Source organism: Scyliorhinus torazame, chromosome 1, assembly GCF_047496885.1.
Source record: "Scyliorhinus torazame isolate Kashiwa2021f chromosome 1, sScyTor2.1, whole genome shotgun sequence".
Lineage (NCBI taxonomy): Eukaryota > Metazoa > Chordata > Chondrichthyes > Carcharhiniformes > Scyliorhinidae > Scyliorhinus > Scyliorhinus torazame.
In genome coordinates, this window is record NC_092707.1 from 406,790,770 (window position 1) to 406,810,755 (window position 19,986).

Below are 19,986 nucleotides of genomic sequence, written 5' to 3' on the forward strand. Positions count from 1 at the left end.
CGGACCACGCCCCGCATTGGGTGGAGCTGGAGTTGGGGGAGGAGAGGGACCAGCGCCCGCTGTGGCGCCTCGATGTGGGACTGTTGGCAGATGAGGGGGTGTGCGGGCGGGTGCAGGGGTGTATTGAAAGGTACTTGGAGGCCAACGACAATGGGGAGGTGCGGGTGGGGGTAGTCTGGGAGGCGATGAAGGCGGTGGTCAGGGGAGAGCTAATCTCCATAAGGGCCCACAGGGAGAAGAGGGAGAGGAGGGAGAGAGAGAGGTTGGTGGGGGAGATTTTAAGTGTGGACAGGAGTTATGCAGAGGCCCCTGAGGAGGGGCTACTTAGGGAGCGATGGAACCTCCAGATGGAATTCGACCTGATGACCACGGGGAGAGCAGAGGCACAGTGGAGGAAAGCGCAAGGGGCGGTTTATGAGTATGGGGAGAAGGCGAGTCGGATGCTGGCTCATCAGCTTCGTAAGAGGGAGGCAGCGAGGGAGATTGGTGGAGTCAAGGATAGAGGGGGGGAATACGGTGCGGAGTGCGGTGAGAATAAACAAGGTATTTAGGGACTTCTATGGGGATCTATACATGTCTGAGCCCCCAGCGGGGGAGGACGGGATGCGACGATTCCTAGATCAGCTGATGTTCCCCGAAGGTGGAGGAGGAGCAGGTGGTTGGTTTGGGGGCACCAATTGGGCTGGAGGAGCTGGTTAAAGGATTGGGGAACATGCAGGCGGGGAAGGCCCCGGGGCCGGATGGGTTCCCGGTTAAATTTTACAGGAAATACGTGGACCTGCTGGGCCCGTTGTTAGTGAGGACTTTTAATAAGGTGAGGGAGGGAGGGACCTTGCCCCAGACAATGTCCAGGGCGCTGATCTTTCTGATCTTGAAGCGGACCAAGGATCCATTACAATGTGGGTCGTATAGACCGATCTCGCTCCTCAATGTTGGCGCTAAGTTGCTGGCGAAGGTGCTGGCTACGAGAATTGAGGACTGTGTCCCGGGGGTGATTCATGAGGACCAGGCGGGATTTGTGAAGGGTAGGCAGCTAAATACTAATGTGCGGAGGCTCCTCAATGTGATTATGATGCCCTCGGTGGAGGGGGAAGCGGAGGTCGTGGCAGCTATGGACGCGGAGAAGGCCTTTGATCGGGTGGAGTGGGAGTATCTTTGGGAAGTGTTGCGGAGGTTTGGGTTCGGGGAGGGCTTCATCAGTTGGGTCAGACTGCTATATAGAGCCCCAGTGGCGAGTGTGGCTACGAACTGGCGGAGGTCGGAGTACGTTCGGCTGTATCGGGGGACGAGGCAGGGGTGCCCCTTATCCCCCTTGTTGTTTGCACTGGCAATTGAGCCGCTGGCCATGGCACTGAGGGAGTCCAGGAAATGGAGGGGATTGGTTCGGGAGGGAGAGGAACACCGGGTGTCGTTGTTTGCCGATGACCTGTTGTTGTATGTTGCGGAACCAGAGGAGGGGATGGCGTAGGTCATGCGGATCCTTAGGGAGTTTGGGGATTTTTTGGGGTATAAACTCAACGTAGGGAAGAGTGAGCTCTTTGTGGTGCATTCAGGAGACCAGGGAAGGGGGATAGACGAGCTACCGCTGAAGAGGGCGGAAAGGAGCTTTCGGTACCTGGGGATCCAAGTAGCTAGGAGTTGGGGGGCCTTGCACAAGCTCAATTTGACGCGGTTGGTGGAGCAGATGGAGGAGGATTTTAAAAGATGGGACATGCTGCCACTCTCACTAGCGGGTAGGGTGCAGTTGATCAAAATGATGGTCCTTCCGAGGTTTCTCTTTGTGTTCCAGTGCCTTCCCATTTTGATCCCCAAGGCTTTTTTCAAATGGGTAAGCGGGGGCATCATGGGATTTGTGTGGGTGAATAAGACCCTGAGGGTGAAGAGGGTGTTTCTGGAGCGTAGCAGGGACAGTGGGGGCTGGCGCTGCCGAATTTATGTGGCTATTATTGGGCAGCCAATGTGGCGATGCTCCGTAAGTGGGTAATTGAGGGAGTGGGGGCAGCGTGGAAGAGGCTAGAGATGGCGTCCTGTGTGGGCACGAGCCTGAGGGCGCTGGTGACGGCACCGCTGCCGCTCTCGCCGACAAGGTACACCACGAGTCCGGTGGTGGCGGCGACGCTAAAGATCTGGGGGCAGTGGAGTCGACACAGGGGCGAGGTGGGAGCCTCGGTTTGGTCCCCGATTCGGGAGAACCATCGGTTCGTCCCGGGAAGGATGGATGGGGGGTTTCGGAGCTGGCATCATGCAGGGATTAGAAGAATGGGGGACCTGTTCATCGATGGGACGTTTGCGAGCCTAGGGACGCTGGAGGAGAAGTTTGGGCTACCCCCGGGAAACGCTTTCAGGTACATGCAAGTGAGGGCATTTGTGAGGCGGCAGGTGAGGGAATTCCCGCTGCTTCCGGCATGCAGGATTCAGGACAGGGTGATTTCGGGTGTATGGGTTGGAGAAGGCAAGATTTCGGCGATTTACCAGGAGCTGCAGGAAGAGGAGGAGGCCTCGGTGGAGGAGTTAAAGGGCATTATTTGGGGTATCGGACGAGTCGGGAGTGCAGGAGGCGAAAGAGGCCGGTATCCTGGCCTTTCCGTTCCTGGTAGTCCGGCGGAGGATTTTGTTATTGTTGAAAGATGCGAAGCCCCCTAGTGCGGAAGCTTGGATCAATGACATGGCAGGGTTCATCAAGCTGGAGAGGATAAAGTTTGCCTTGCGCGGGTCTGTGCAAGCGTTCTTCAGGCGGTGGCAACCGTTCCTAGACTATCTCGCGGAGCGTTAGGAGGAGGCCAGCAGCAGGAGCCCAGGGGCGGGGGGGGGAGAGGGAGGGGGGGTTTCGTTTGGGGTGGCGGCTTGGGTTAAGGTGGGGGGGGGGGGGTTCCCTATTTGTGTTTTTTACTGTTATGTGGGGGGTTATTGTATATGGGAGAAATCCAATGTATGATTTCTGTTTGTTGTGTTCTTGTTTCTTTTTTCTTGTTGGGGGGGGGTTTTGTTGAAAATCTGTTGAAAATTTTCAATAAATATATTTATAATACACAGTTGATAATTAACATATAATCTGCACTCATCTACAACAAATCACTACACTATTATAAACTATGATCTCCTCTTACTCACACTATCTTTCCTTCAGTCTGTACTCAAGCTCATTCCTTCACTTTCCTCCCCAGAAGGCATCAATGTCTTATATACTTGTAACTCTAGCTCCATCTCGTGGCTCATCTAGACATTTCATTAACCCTTGCAGTTCTTACATTTATGATAATACCACAGTACACATTGCGGCACTTGGTTGTGCACGCTGACGGAGAATTCAGAATGTCTAATTCACCTACCACGCACGTCTTTTGGGACTTGTGAGAGGAAACCGGAGCACCTGGAGGAAACCCAGAAAGACACGGGGAGAGCATGCAGACTCTGCATAGACAGTGACCCAAGCAGGGAATCAAACCTGGGCACCTGGTGCTGTGAAGTGACGGTGCTAACCACTGTGTTACCGTGCCGCCCATGCTAACACAAATCTCTAGCCCCTTGTATTGTGCTGGTAAACCTGAGTCTGGCCACTTTGTCCCAGAATGTTACTTTCCTTCAGTACGGAGGAATTCAAAACCCGTAGTGACTTACCTAATATTAGACCTATAAAGGGAATAAATAAAAGCCCAATGCCAACATTCCGGCCAGTTTCCATTGCTTTTTCATGGTCCTTTAGTCTTTGTGATGCTTCCTCTGCCAGCCGCAGTGATGATTCCGCTTCCTGCAAACATTTTTCATTCATTTCTTTCTCCGCTTCAATAGTTTTCAGTTGGTGTTGCAAAGATTCTAATTGCCCTTTCTTATCCTTCAACTCTTTCTGCAACCTGCCTTTCTCTTCTGTTAACTTCTCACACTCTGATTGAATCTTTTGCACATAACCAGAGGCAACGTGACAGGCTTGTTGAGCCTCTTTGTGTGCTTCATTAACCAACTTCCGAATCATTTCGGTATCCATCTCACACAGGGTCTTGCTGCCGACTTCAATCATTTTCATTACCAATGACCCAATGGCTTTGAGCTCTTTCGAAAGACAGCCTCGGATTTCCTTGATAGCTTCTTCATAGGTGAAACAGTTCGCAACGTCCATGATTCTTGCAAAATTTCTATAAAAATAAAAAAGACATGAATTATACACTAATGCCTTGAGATTGGGTCCATGTTCCCGGACAGAAAATATGATGGCGGATGATTCCTATTATCTTTTTAAAAATAAATTTAGAGTACCCAATTCATTTTTTTTCAATTAAGGGGCAATTTAACACGGCCAATCCGCCTAGCCTGCACATTTTTGGGTTGTGGGGGCGAAACCCACCCAAACACGGGGAGAATGTGCAAACCCCACACGGACAGTGACTCAGAGCCGGGATCGAACCTGGGACCCGGCACCGTGAGACAGCAGTGCTAACCACTGCGCCACCTTGCTGCCCAATGAGAAGGGGCGCAATTCCAGATTTAGTCTTCGGAAATGAAGTTGGGCAAGTGGATGAAGGAGCAGTCGGGGGTGGGGGGGGGGGCGGATGGGAGGGGGGAGCATTTTGGAGATAGCGCCCATAATATAGTTAGATGTAGCATAATTATAGAAAATGGCAAAACTAGAACAGGAGTAAATTTTTTAAATTGGGGGAAGATAAATTTTACAAGGTTGAGGGATGGGCTGGAAAGATTGGATTGGATAGGGCTATTCGAAGGAAAAATTGTCAAATCAGTGAACGGCATACAAAGGGTGAATTCTATGGACACAGCGCACATATGACCCCACAAAGAAAAATAGTGGTTACAACAAACCTAGAGCCCTCTGGCCATCCAGAAGCATATAGGTCAACAGAAAACAGAAAAAAGAAAACTTATGACAGTCACAAGTGTTGTAGAAAGCAGAGAGGAGTATGGAAAGTATAGGGGTGAAATAAAAATGGAAATGAGGACAGCAAAGAGAGGGTATGAAAAAATATTGACAAGTAAATCAAAATGTTTTACCAGCAAGAAAATAACTAAGGGAAGAGTAGGACCTATCAGAGATGTACACGGCAACTTGCTGGTTGATTGAGAAGATGTGGACAGGATTTTCAATCAGTACTTTGTTTCTTCTTCACTGAGGAGAGGAATGATTCAGACATTCCTAAATTTTCTGGCCCCCACGGTGTGTTTTACAGTGGGGGAGGCCGCTTACTGGAGGAGGAAGCCCCACAAATATCCTCATCCTCAATGGTGGAGGAGCCCAGCACATATGTGCAAAAGACAAGGCTGAGACATTCACAACAATCTTCAGCCAGAAGATGCCGGGTGGATGATCCATCTCAGTCTCCTCCAGAGCTTCCCAGTATCACAGATGCCAGTCCTTAGCCAATACAATTCACTCCACGTGATATCAAGAAATTCCAGAAGGCAATGGATACTGCAAAAGTTATGGGACCATGGCAATATGGTTTTCTCAGCATCATAATCCCTAGATACCTCCTCTGACAGTGATGTAAATACTTCACCAGCTCTACTGACCAACTTTGTTTGAACCAACATTACTATTGGAGTCAATGAGGTGCCGCAAAAAGGTGAGTCAAAAGTAGTTATTTGCGACTCACAGCTAGGAAATACAGTAACTAAGCAACAGTCCCAGCCGGGACTATCTGAGATATTGGCTCCTTCCTGAGCCAGTCTTTATTTTAGGGAATTAACTTCCTTCAGTAGTGAGAATAATGCGGGAGAGTAAAAGGGTTACAACTGCTAGAGTGGCAGCAGAAATGGCAGATGATTTTGAATTAGTTCATAAATTAAGGTCTACTTTTTGCCATCAATTTCAATCTGTGAAGCTGTGGAAATGAGAAATCCGCAGATGGTCAAGGCAGGTCTAGTTGCCGATATTAAGGAGAGTTTGAATCAGGTTAAAAATGAAACCTATGATAGTGGAAGAGAGATTTAAAATAACTTAAATGTTTTTATTGTAATAAAGTTGGACACATGAAGTTGCAGTGTCGATATCTAAGAAACGTACTGGGAGGACAGAATTGTTAAAACAAGATAAGCCAGTGGGGTTTATTAAAGTGGAAAAATAACATTGTTCCAGTGGAAGAAGTAACAGAGTGTACAACCTGTTCAGAGGCTAATAGAAACATAGAAAAAAATAGGAGCAGGAGGAGTCCATTCAGCCCTTCAAGCCCGCTCCGCCATTCATTATGATCATGGTTGATCATCCAACTCAACAGCCCTAGGTGCTATATCTAACTGCTTCTTGAAACCATACAATGTTTTGGACTCAACTACTTCCTGTGGTTCCACAAGCTCACCACTCTCTGGATGAAGAAATTTCTCCTCATCTCTGTCCAAAATGGTCGACCCCGTATCTTCAGAATGTGACCCCTGATTTTGGACACACCACCATATCTGGAACATCCTTCCTGCATCTACCCTGTCCAGTCCTGTTAGAATTTTATAGGGTTCTATGAGATCTCCCCTCATTATTCTGAAGTCCCGCGAATACAATCCTAACCGATTCAATCTCTCCTCGTATTTCAGTCCCGCCATCCCAGGAATTAGTCTGGTAAGCCTTTGCTGCACTCCCTCTATAAGCAAGAACATCGTTGCTCAGAGAAGGAGATCAAAACTGCTCACAATACTCCAGGTGTGGCCTCACCAAAACCCTGCATAATTGCAGCAAGACACCCCTGCTCCTGTACTGGATTCCCCTTGCATACCATTTGCCTTCTTTACCACATACTGCGCCTGCATGCTTACCTTCAGTGGCTGGTGTATGAGGACACCCAGGTCTTATTGCACGTGCTCCTCTCCTCATTTATGGCCATTCAGATAATAGTCTGCCTCCTTGTTTTTGCGACTAAAATTATACAGCATCTGCCATTCATTTGCCCACTCACTCATCTTGTCCAAATCACACTGGAGGATCTCTGTATCCTCCTCACAGCTCACCCTCCCAACCAACTTGGTGTCATCAGCAAATTTGGAGATATGACATTTTGTTCCCTCATCTAAATCATTAATGTATATTGTGAATAGCTGGGGTCCCAGCACCGATCCCTGCGGTACCCCACTAGCCACTGCCAGTTCATGCTTGTTCTTTATTTCCTGTCTGCCAGCCAGTTTTCTACCCATCTCTGTACACTATCCCCAATCCCATGCGCTTTAATTTTACACGCTAATCTTTTATGCGGGATTTTGTCAAAAGCCTTCTGAAAGTCCAAATATATCACATCCACTGGCTCCCCTTCATCAATTCTACTAGTTACACCATCAAATAATTTGAGTTGATTTACAAGCATGGTTTCCCCTTCATAAATCCATGCTGACATTGTCTGATCCTGCCGCTGTTTTCTAAATGCTCAGCTATAAAATCTTTGATCGTGGATTATAGAATTTTCCCCACTACTGAGATCAGGCTTACTGGTCTATAATTCCCTGCTTTCTCTCGGCCTCACTTTTTAAATAGTGGAGTTACATTAGCCGCCCTCCAATCTGCAGGAACTGTTCCGCTGTTTATAGGATCCTGGAAGATGACCAGCAATGCATCCAAAATTTCTAGAACCACCTCCTTCAGTATCCTGAGATGCAGAAATTACAGACCCTGGGGATTTATCAGCCTTCAATCCCATCAACTTCCCCATCACCATTTCTCTACTAATATTAATCACTTTCAGTTCCTACTTCTCACTAAACCCTGAGTTCCCCAACATTTCTGGTCTGTTATTTGTGTCCTCATCTGTGAAGACAGAACCAAAGTTTGTATTTAGTTGCTCAGCCATTTCTTTCCCCCTATAATATATTCCTCTGTTTCTGACCTACTGTCTTCACCAATCTTTTCCTCTTCACGTGCCTATTGAAATGTTTACCAGGCAGTTCTTATGTTACCTGCAAGCTTACTTTCGTACTATATTTTCTCCTTCATCAATCCTTTGGTCCTGATTCTGCTGAATTCTAAACAACTCCCAATCTTCAGACCTGTTGCTTTTCTTGGCCAATTTATATGCACCTTCCTTGGATCGAGTACTATCCCTAATTTCCTTGTAAGCCATGGGTTGGCCACCTTTCCCATTTTATTTTGTGCCAGGCAGGAATAGACAATTGTTGCAGTTCCCCCATGCGCTCCTAGAATGTTGTGGAGATGCCGGCGTTGGACTGGGGTGAGCACAGTAAGAAGTCTTACAACACCAGGTTAAAGTCCAACAGGTTTGTTCAAACACTAGCTTTCGGAGCGCTGCTCCTTCCTCAGGTGAATGAAGAGGTATGTTCCAGAAACATATATATATAGCCAGATTCAAAGATGCCAGACAATGCTTGGAATGCGAGCATTAGCAGGTAATTAAATCTTTACAGATCCAGAGATGGGGTAACCCCAGGTTAAAGAGGTGTGAATTGTGTCAAGCCAGGACAGTTGGTAGAATTTCGCAGGCCAGATGGTGGGGGATGAATGTAATGCGACATGAATCCCAGGTCCCGGTTGAGGCCGCACTCATGTGTGCGGAACTTGGCTATAAGCTTCTGCTCGGCGATTCTGCGTTGTCGCGCGTCCTGAAGGCAGCCTTAGAGAACGCTAACCCATAGATCAGAGGCTGAATGCCCTTGACTGCTGAAGTGTTCCCCGACTGGAATGGAACATTCCTGCCTGGTGATTGTTGCGCGATGTCCGTTCATTCATTGCCGCAGCATCTGCATGGTCTCGCCAATGTACCACGCTTGGGGACATCCTTTCCTGCAGCGTATGAGGTAGACAACGTTGGCCGAGTCGCACGAGTATGTACCACGTACCTGGTGGGTGGTGTTCTCACGTGTAATAGTGGTATCCATGTCAATGATCTGGCACGTCTTGCAGAGATTACCATGACAGGGTTGTGTGGTGTCGTGGTCGCTGTTCTGAAGACTGGGTAGTTTGCTGCAAACAATAGTTTGTTTGAGGTTGCGCGGTTGTTTGAAGGCAAGTAGTGGGGGTGTGGGGATGACCTTGGCAAGATGTTCATCTTCATCGATGACGTGTTGAAAGCTGTGAAGAAGATGTCGTAGTTTCTCCGCTCCGGGAAAGTACTGGACGACGAAGGGTATTCTGTCGGTTGTGTCCCATGTTTGTCTTCTGAGGAGGTCGGTGCGGTTTTTTGCTGTGGCGCGTTGGAACTGTCGATCGATGAGTCGAGCGACTCGGCTAACGTACATACTCGTGCGACTCGGCCAACGTTGTCTACCTCTTACGCTGCAGGAAAGGATGTCCCGAAGCGTGGTACATTGGCGAGACCATGCAGACGCTGCGACAACGAATGAACGGACATCGCGTGACAATCACCAGGCAGGAATGCTCCCTTCCAGTTGGGGAACACTTCAGCAGTCAAGGGCATTCAGCCTCTGATCTACGGGTTAGCGTTCTCCAAGGCGGCCTTCAGGACACACGACAACGCAGAATCGCCGAGCAGAAGCTTATAGCCAAGTTCCGCACACATGAGTGCGGCCTCAACCGGGACCTGGGATTCATGTCACATTACATTCATCCCCCACCATCTGGCCTGCAAAATCCTACCAACTGTCCTGGCTTGACACAATTCATACCTCTTTAACCTGTGGTTACCCCATCTCTGGATCTGTAAAGATTTAATCACCTGCTAATGCTCGCATTCCTAGCATTGTCTGGCATCTTTGAATCTGTCTACATATATGTTTCTGGAACATACCTCTTCATCCGCCTGAGGAAGGAGCAGCGCTCCGAAAGCTAGTGACATCGAAACAAACCTGTTGGACTTTAACCTGGTGTTGTAAGACGTCTTTCCTAGAATGTTTGTCATTGCCTATCCACTGTCATCTCTTTAAGTAACATTTCCCAGGGCAGCACGGTGGCACAGTGCTGCCTCATGGTGCCGAGGTCTCAGGTTCGATCCCAGCTCTGGGTCACTGTCCGTGTGGAGTTTGCACATTCTCCCCGTGTTTGCGTGGGTTTTGCCCCCACAACCCAAAGATGTGCAGGGTAGGTGGATTGGCCACACTAAATTGCCCCCTAATTGGAAAAAATGAATTGGATACACTAAATTTATTATAAAAAAATAAGTAACATTCCCCAATCTGTCATCGCCAACTCACGCCTCATTTTATCATAGTTTCCTTTGTTAAGATTCAGGATCCTAATCTCAGAATCAATCACTTCACTCTCCATTTTGATGAAAAATTCTATCATATTAATGTTGCTCATCCCCAAGGGACCTCACAGAACTAGATTGTCAATGATTACGTTTTCATTAAGGGAGTGCAATGTTCCTCCTGACAGATATTTGAGGTGAGGGATGCAGTTAGTGTCCCTGCTGATTTTACCTGCAGGAAGTGCTGCCATCTCCAGCTCCTTCAAGACCGAGTTAGGGAACTGGAGCTGGAGTTGGAAGAACTTCGGATCATTCGGGAGGCAGAAGGGGTCATAGATAGCAGCTTCAGGGAATTAGTTACACCAAAGATTGGAGATAGGTGGGTAACTGTAAGAGGGACTGGGAAAAAGCCGTCAGTGCAGGGATCCCCTGCGGTCGTTCCCCTGAGAAACAAGTATACCGCTTTGGATACTTGTGGGGGGGGGGGGGACTTACCAGGGGTAAGCCATGGGGTACGGGCCTCTGGCACGGAGTCTGTCCCTGTTGCTCAGAAAGGAAGGGGGGAGAGGAGCAGGGCATTAGTAATTGGGGACTCTATAGTCAGGGGCACAGATAGGAGATTTTGTGGGAGCGTGAGAGACTCACGTTTGGTATGTTGCCTCCCAGGTGCAAGGGTACGTGATGTCTCGGATCGTGTTTTCCGGGTCCTTAGGGGGAGGGGGAGCAGCCCCAAGTCGTGGTCCACATTGGCACTAACGACATAGGTAGGAAAGGGGACAAGGATGTCAGGCAGGCTTTCAGGGAGCTAGGATGGAAGCTCAGAACTAGAACAAACATAGTTGATATCTCTGGGTTGTTGCCCGTGCCACGTGATAGTGAGATGAGGAATAGGGAGAGAGAGCATTTAAACACGTGGCTACAGGGATGGTGCAGGCGGGAGGGATTCAGATTTCTGGGTAACTGGGGCTCTTTCTGGGGAAGGTGGGACCTCTACAGACAGGATGGTCTACATCTGAACCTGAGGGGCACAAATATCCTGGGGGGGAGATTTGTTAGTGCTCTTTGGGGGGGTTTAAACTAATGCAGCAGGGGCATGGGAACCTGGATTGTAGTTTTAGGGTAAGGGAGAATGAGAGTATAGAGGTCAGGAGCACAGATTTGACGTCGCAGGAGGGGGCCAGTGTTCAGGTAGGTGGTTTGAAGTGTGTCTACTTCAATGCCAGGAGTATACGAAACAAGGTAGGGGAACTGGCAGCATGGGTTGGTACCTGGGACTTCGATGTTGTGGCCATTTCGGAGACATGGATAGAGCAGGGACAGGAATGGATGTTGCAGGTTCCGGGGTTTAGGTGTTTTAGTAAGCTCAGAGAAGGAGGCAAAAGAGGGGGAGGTGTGGCGCTGCTAGTCAAGAGCAGTATTACGGTGGCGGAGAGGATGCTAGATGGGGACTCTTCTTCCGAGGTAGTATGGGCTGAAGTTAGAAACAGGAAAGGAGAGGTCACCCTGTTGGGAGTTTTTTATAGGCCTCCTAATAGTTCTAGGGATGTAGAGGAAAGGATGGCGAAGATGATTCTGGATATGAGCGAAAGTAACAGGGTAGTTATTATGGGAGACTTTAACTTTCCAAATATTGACTGGAAAAGATATAGTTCGAGTACAATAGATGGGTCGTTTTTTGTACAGTGTGTGCAGGAGGGTTTCCTGAAACAATATGTTGACAGGCCAACAAGAGACGAGGCCACGTTGGATTTGGTTTTGGGTAATGAACCAGGCCAGGTGTTGGATTTGGAGGTAGGAGAGCACTTTGGGGACAGTGACCACAATTCGGTGTCGTTTATGTTAATGATGGAAAGGGATAAGTATACACCGCAGGGCAAGAGTTATAGCTGGGGGTAGGGCAATTATGATGCCATTAGACGTGACTTGGGGGGGATAAGGTGGAGAAGTAGGCTGCAAGTGTTGGGCACACTGGATAAGTGGGGCTTGTTCAAGGATCAGCTACTGCGTGTTCTTGATAAGTATGTACCGGTCAGACAGGGAGGAAGGCGTCGAGCGAGGGAACCGTGGTTTACCAAGGAAGTGGAATCTCTTGTTAAGAGGAAGAAGGAGGCCTATGTGAAGATGAAGTGTGAAATTTCGGTTGGGGTGATGGATAGTTACAAGGTAGCGAGGAAGGATCTAAAGAGAGAGCTAAGACGAGCAAGGAGGGGACATGAGAAGTATTTGGCAGGAAGGATCAAGGAAAACCCAAAAGCTTTCTATAGGTATGTCAGGAATAAGCGAATGACTAGGGAAAGAGTAGGACCAGTCAAGGACAGGGATGGGAAATTGTGTGTAGAGTCTGAAGAGATAGGCGAGATACTAAATGAATATTTTTTGTCAGTATTCACTCAGGAAAAAGATAATGTTGTGGAGGAGAATGCTGAGCCCCAGGCTAATAGAATAGATGGCATTGAGGTACGTAGGGAAGAGGTGTTGGCAATTCTGGACAGGCTGAAAATAGATAAGTCCCCGGGACCTGATGGGATTTATCCTAGGATTCTCTGGGAGGCCAGGGAAGAGATTGCTGGACCTTTGGCTTTGATTTTTATGTCATCATTGGCTACAGGAATAGTGCCAGAGGACTGGAGGACAGCAAATGTGGTCCCTTTGTTCAAAAAGGGGAGCAGAGACAACCCCGGCAACTATAGACCGGTGAGCCTCACGTCTGTAGTGGGTAAAGTCTTGGAGGGGATTATAAGAGACAAGATTTCTAATCATCTAGATAGGAATAATATGATCAGGGATAGTCAGCATGGCTTTGTGAAGGGTAGGTCATGCCTCACAAACCTTATTGAGTTCTATGAGAAGGTGACTGAACAGGTAGACGAGGGTAGAGCAGTTGATGTGGTGTATATGGATTTCAGCAAAGCGTTTGATAAGGTTCCCCACGGTAGGCTATTGCAAAAAATACGGAGGCTGGGGATTGAGGGTGATTTAGAGATGTGGATCAGAAATTGGCTAGCTGAAAGAAGACAGAGGGTGGTGGTTGATGGGAAATGTTCAGAATGGAGTACAGTCACAAGTGGAGTACCACAAGGATCTGTTCTGGGGCCGTTGCTGTTTGTCATTTTTATCAATGACCTAGAGGAAGGCGCAGAAGGGTGGGTGAGTAAATTTGCAGACGATACTAAAGTCGGTGGTGTTGTCGATAGTGTGGAAGGATGTAGCAGGTTACAGAGGGATATAGATAAGCTGCAGAGCTGGGCTGAGAGGTGGCAAATGGAGTTTAATGTAGAGAAGTGTGAGGTGATTCACTTTGGAAGGAATAACAGGAATGCGGAATATTTGGCTAATGGTAAAGTTCTTGAAAGTGTGGATGAGCAGATGGATCTAGGTGTCCATGTACATAGATCCCTGAAAGTTGCCACCCAGGTTGATAGGGTTGTGAAGAAGGCCTATGGAGTGTTGGCCTTTATTGGTAGAGGGATTGAGTTCCGGAGTCGGGAGGTCATGTTGCAGCTGTACAGAACTCTGGTACGGCCGCATTTGGAGTATTGCGTACAGTTCTGGTCACCGCATTATAGGAAGGACGTGGAGGCTTTGGAGCGGGTGCAGAGGAGATTTACCAGGATGTTGCCTGGCATGGAGGGAAAATCTTATGAGGAAAGGCTGATGGACTTGAGGTTGTTTTCGTTGGAGAGAAGAAGGTTAAGAGGAGACTTAATAGAGGCATACAAAATGATCAGGGGGTTGGATAGGGTGGACAGTGAGAGCCTTCTCCCGCGGATGGATATGGCTGGCACGAGGGGACATAACTTTAAACTGAGGGGTAATAGATATAGGACAGAGGTCAGAGGTAGGTTCTTTACGCAAAGAGTAGTGAGGCCGTGGAATGCCCTACCTGCTACAGTAGTGAACTCGCCAACATTGAGGGCATTTAAAAGTTTATTGGATAAACATATGGATGATAATGGCATAGTGTAGGTTAGATGGCTTTTGTTTCGGTGCAACATCGTGGGCCGAAGGGCCTGTACTGCGCTGTATTGTTCTATGTTCTATGTTCTATTACACAGTACCCAATCTTGGACGGCCTGTTCTCTAGTTGGCTCCTCAGCTTATTGATCCAGAAAACCATCCTGCGCACACTCCAGGAATTCCTCCTCGATGGTATTGTGGCTAATTTGATTTTCCCAATCTGTATGCAGATTAAAATCACCCATAATTACAGTTGTTCCTTCATCACATAGATCTCTAATATCCTGCTTAATGCCAATGCCAACACTATCACTGCAGTTTGGGGATCTATATATGATGCCCACTAACGGTTTTTGCCCCTACTATTTCTCAGCTCTATCTCTACAGATTCTGAATTGTCGGAGCTAATATTCTCCCTCACTAATAATAATAATAATCTTTATTAGTGTCACAAGTAGGTTGACATTAACACTGCAATGAAGTTACTCTGAAAATCCCCCAGTCACCACACTCCGGCGCCTGTTCGGGTACACAGAGGGAGAATTCAGAATGTCCAATTCACCTAACAGCACGTCTTTCGGGACTTGTGGGAGGAAACCGGAGCACCCGGAGGTTGAGTTAAATTCCGCCATAACCAGCAATGCAACCCCACCACCTTTATTTTTGTCTGTCTTTCCTTAATACTGAATACCCTGGGACATTCAATTCCCACCCCTGGTCAGCCTGCAGCAATGTATCCGCAATCGCGACTGTATCATACCCGTTCACATCTATTTGTGCGATTAGTTCATCCACTTTATTGCGAATGCTCCGCGCGTTCTGGCACACAGCCTTAAAGTTTGTCGTTTTAACATTATTAGTCCTGCCCCCAATATTTTTCACTGTGTCCCTGCTTGAAACTAGCACTTGGTTTATCTGCCTATCACTTTTCTTATTCACCTTTCTGTCCTTTGTTTTTCTCCTTATTTCTTCCTCCTCTGCTCCTCAATGGCATTACCATCGCTGAATCCCCCACAATCCACATCCTAGGGGATCAGAAACTGAACTGGACTAGCCACATTAATACTGTGGCTACCAGGGCAGGTCAAAGGCTAGGAATACTACGGCGAGTAACTCACCTCCTGACCCCCCAAAGCCTGTCCGCCATCTACAAGTCACAAGTCAGGAGTGTAATGGAATACTCTCCACTTGCCTGGATGAGCGCAGCTCCAACAACACTCGAGAAGCTTGACACCATCCAGGACAAAGCAGTCCGCTTGATTGCTCTTCCTTCCACAAGCATTCAAACCCTCCACCACCGACGAATAGTGGCAGCCGTGTGCACCATCTACAGGATGCACTGCAGGAAATCACCAAACATCCTTAGACAACACTTTCCAAACCCATGACCACTACCATCTCGGAGGCCAAGAGCAGCAGATACCTGGGAACCCCACCACCTGGAGGTTCCCCTCCAAGTCACTCACCACCCTGACTTGGAAATATATCGCCACTCCTTTACGGTCGTTGGGGCAACATCCTGGAACTCTCTCTCCCAACAGCACTGTGGGTGTACCTACACCTCAAGGACTACAGTGGTTCAAGAAAGTAACTCACCACCACCTTCTGAAGGGCAACTAGGGATGGGCAATATATGCTGGCCTAACCAGAAACACCCACATCCAGGAAATGAATTTTTTTAAAAAATGAACTCAACTGCATATCATTCAGAATCACGGAAGTGTTGGAAAGAATGGCATCAAACTTTGAAGAACATATTGAGGGCTTATGGTCAGGATTGTCCAGAGGATAGGCCTAAAGGAATTCCATTTGTACTATTTGATATTCGGAATGCACCTAATGAATCAATTCAACTCAGTCTGTTTAATTTGATTTTTGATCAGGCAGTAAGAGGGCCATATAAATTAAACAGAGGGAAATTGGTAAGTCAGTGTTCAGAGGATATGTTGTTGGACTATGTGTCAAACTTGAAGGCGAGATTAAGTCGGACTGGTGCATTGGCTGGAAAGCATTTTAAATTGTCACAGCATGTGATCAAAAAAGATGCAGATAAGAAATCAAAAATCCATAATTTTGTTCGTGGGGAGAAAGTATTCGTATTATGACCAATGGTGGGTGAACCATTAAAATCAAGATTTAGTGGGCCTTATCAAATTGAAAGGAAATTAAATCAGGTGAATTATTTGACAAGAACACAAGATGGAGGGACGTGCACAGAGTGTGGGATGTTAATATGCTCAAAAAATGTTTTGACAATAGTTAAAAAGAAGTAGGAGGTATTAGTCGTAACTCAGGGAGAAGAGATAAATCCAGATGATTCTGAATTTGACATTTTTCAAATTAGGATGGACAAAGTGGAAGTGATAAGAAATTGGGATAAATGACTGAGTTACCTTCTGGAGGAAAATCAAAGTGATCTGAAAAAGTTATTACACTCACATAGAGCTATATGTGGGAACAAATTAAGAAGTACAAAAACAACTATACATGATGTCGATGTAGGAAATGCTACTCCAATTAAGCAACATCCATATCAGCTCAATCCATTAAAGTTGGCACAGGTACAACAGGAAATTGAAAGCATGCTTAAGAATAATATCATTGAAGTGAGTTACAGCAATTGGAGCTCGTCTATTGTGATGGTATAAAAACCAGATGGAACGGAACGATTGTGTGTGAACTCGAGAAAAGTCAATGCAGTTACAAAATCGGATTTGTATCCTATTCCTTATTTGGAAGGCTGCTGAACAGGTGGGGCAAGCAAATTTTATTATCAGACTTGACTTGCTTAAAGGATACCGACAAGTACCTTTGTCAGACCAAATGGGGGAAGTTTTTGCTTTTGTAACGCCAAATCATCTGTATCAGTTTAAAGTTATGCCATTTAGAATTAAGAATGTGACAGCAACATTCCAAAGATTAGCCAACAAGGTAATTTCTGGACGAAACAAATGTGCAGTGAGGGCAGCACAATGGTGCAGTGGCTAGCACTGCTGTCTCACGGCATCAAGGACCCGGGTTCGGCAGCAGCGGAGTTTGCACATTTTCCATGTGTCTGTGTGGGTCTCGTCCCCACAACCCAAAAAGATGTGCAGGGTAGGTAAATTGGCCACTCTACATTTCCCCTTAATTGGAAAACAAAGAATTGGGTCCTCTAAATTTATATTTAAAAAACAATTGTGTAGTGTATGTTAATGATTTGATGGTATTCAGTCAAAAGTGGAAGGAAGATTTGGAACATTTAAAGGACTTGTTTTCTTGACCACAGGAGGCTGGAGTGATTGTAAACTTGGCTAAAAGAGAAATTGTGAAAGCTCAAGTCACATTCTTAGGTCATACAATTGGACATGTCAGATGACCCCATGGAATATGAAAACGAAAGATATTGGGGAGTTCCCAAGACCGTCAACAAAGAGACAAGGGGCGGAATTCTCCGTAATCGGTGCGATGTCTGCCGACCGGCGCCAGAAACGGCGCAAATCAGTCCGGCATCGCGCCGTCCCAAAGATGCGGAATCCTCTGCATCTTGAGCGGCTAGCCCTAACCTTGAGGGGCTAGGCCCGCACCGGACTGATTTCTGCCCCGCCAGCTGGTGGGAAAGGCCTTTGGTGCCCCGCCAGCTGGCGCGGAAATTACATTGCCGGGCGGCGCATGCGCGGGAGCGTTAGCGGTCGCTCACGGCATTCCCGCGCATGCGCAGTGGAGGGAGTCTCTTCCGCCTCCGCCATGGTGGAGACCGTGAGGAAGGCGGAAGGAAAAGAGTGCCCCCGCTGCACAGGCCCGCCCGCGGATCGGTGGGCCCTGATCGCGGGCCAGGCCACCGTGGGGGCACCCCCCCGGTGCTAGATCGCCCCGCGCCCCCCCCAGGACCCCGGAGCCCGCCCGCGCCGCCTTATCCCGCCAGTAAGGTAGGTGGTTTAATCTACGCCGGCGAGACAGGCATTTTAGCGGCGGGACTTCGGCCCATCCGGGCCGGAGAATCGCGGGGGGGGGGGGGGGGCGCCAACCGGCGCGGCGCGATTCCCGCCCCCGCCGAATATCCGGTGGTGGAGAATTCGGCAACCGGCGGGGGCGGGATTCACGCCAGCCCCCGGCGATTCTCCGACCCGGCGGGGGGTCGGAGAATCTTGCCCAAGTTCTGAGATGTCTGAGCATGAGTGGTTTCTGAAATTCAGGTCAAATTTTAGCAGTGTGGTTGCTCCACTGACTGAACTTCTGAAACACTTCTTAAATGCTGGCAAATGGGATTAGGATTGGCAACTCATGGTGCCTTTCATACGGTGGTGCAGACTCGATGGGCCGAAGGGCCTCTTCTGCACTGTGTGGTTCTGTAATTCTGTGATTCTAAGTATCTTGTATTCGTGGTGTTTACATAATGAGCCATGTTTAGAGTTGAAAAGCTTTGGAAAATGAAGCCACCTTTTCATATTGCGACAGAGACCATACAGTTGTAGCCACGTGAGCTACCGTGCTGCCCATGAATTAGAACGCTGAAAATTTAAGACTGGTAAGTGGGTTAACTGTCACACTACACAGATATGCTGTTACTCCTGTACACACTTCATCAAAGCTACAAAGCACATCTTAGTAGACACAACTTGTCTGCCCATCTTTTATCAATGAGACAGTCTCAGATTGTACCATCTCCACAAGCCTGTGGCGCAGGAGATACCTTCAATAGGTTTGCTAACTCTGGTCCGACATATTCCCAGAGGTCTCCTCACATGACCTTGTGCTACTAACTGCCCCGGACATGCCCACCCTCACAATATTCCACCTTTTCACAACAGTTGAAAAATGAATAGATTCTTTATTACCCACTTGAATGATTTTTGTCCGTTGGATAAACAAACCTTTTTCCCTGTCTGACACTTTAATGTTTCTGAATTTTCTCCTGCTTTGCAGTAGGAGTTTAGTCTTTCACTTCTGGAGACTCCAGGGTAATCTTGGAACGTTGGCAACTGTACCTTCAATTACCCAATTGGCAGCAGCTTGAATCAGATTGAATAGTCTTGATCACAACAGCATCATTATTCAGCCCACTGAGCACTACTGTCATTCACAACCTCAACAACCACTCCACCCATCCATTCTGCTAACTTTGGGCAGACGGTGGCATCGTGCTAATGCCACTGGAACAGTAATCAAGGAACCCAGACTAATGCTCTGGGGATATGAATTCAATGAATGAATCTGGAATATAAAGCTAGGGGGCGAGATTCTCCGACCCCCCGCTGGGTCAGAGAATCGCCGGGGGCTGGCGTGAATCCCGCCCCCGCCGGTTGCCGAATTCTCCACCACCGGATATTTGGCGGGGGCGGGAATCGCGCCGCGCTGGTTGGCGGCCCCCCCCCCCCCCACGATTCTCCGGCCCGGATGGGCCGAAGTCCCGCCGCTAAAATGCCTGTCCCGCCGGCGTAGATTAAACCACCTACCTTACCGGCGGGACAAGACGTAGCGGGCGGGCTCCGGGGTCCTGGGGGGGGGCACGTGGTGATCTGGCCCCGGGGGATGCCCCCACGGTGGCCTGGCCCGCGATCGGGCCCACCGATCCGCGGGCGGGCCTGTGCAGCGGGGGCACTCTTTTCCTTCCGCCCTCGCCACGGTCTCCACCATGGCGGAGGCGGAAGAGATTCCCTCCACTGCGCATGCGCGGGAATGCCGTGAGCGGCCGCTAACGCTCCCACACATGCGCCGCCCAGAGATGTCATTTCCGCGCCAGCTGGCGGGGCACCAAAGGCCTTTTCCGCCAGCTGGTGGGGGGGAAATTTGTCCGGCAGGGCCTAGCCCCTTAAGGTTGGGGCTCGGCCCCCCAAGATGCGGAGCATTCCGCACCTTTGGGACGGCGCGATGCCCGACTGATTTGCGCCGTTTTGGGCGCCAGTCGGAGGACATCGCGCCGATACCGGAGAATTTCGCCCAGGGTCTTTAATGGTGACCATGC

The 19,986-nt window shown here is 48.5% G+C and overlaps 1 protein-coding gene across 2 annotated transcripts in view; it reads right to left on the reverse strand.

Moving 5' to 3' along the window:
* The window catches only part of LOC140428178 (uncharacterized), a 59,751-nt gene that overhangs the window by 14,316 nt on the left and 25,449 nt on the right, over positions 1–19,986 (reverse strand). For both annotated transcript variants that reach the window (XM_072514353.1, XM_072514345.1), the window contains exon 2: positions 3,619–4,130. In XM_072514353.1, coding sequence (XP_072370454.1) covers positions 3,619–4,114 — 496 coding nt within the window. In that variant the 5' untranslated portion in view covers positions 4,115–4,130. The remainder of the gene's footprint in view (positions 1–3,618; positions 4,131–19,986) is intronic.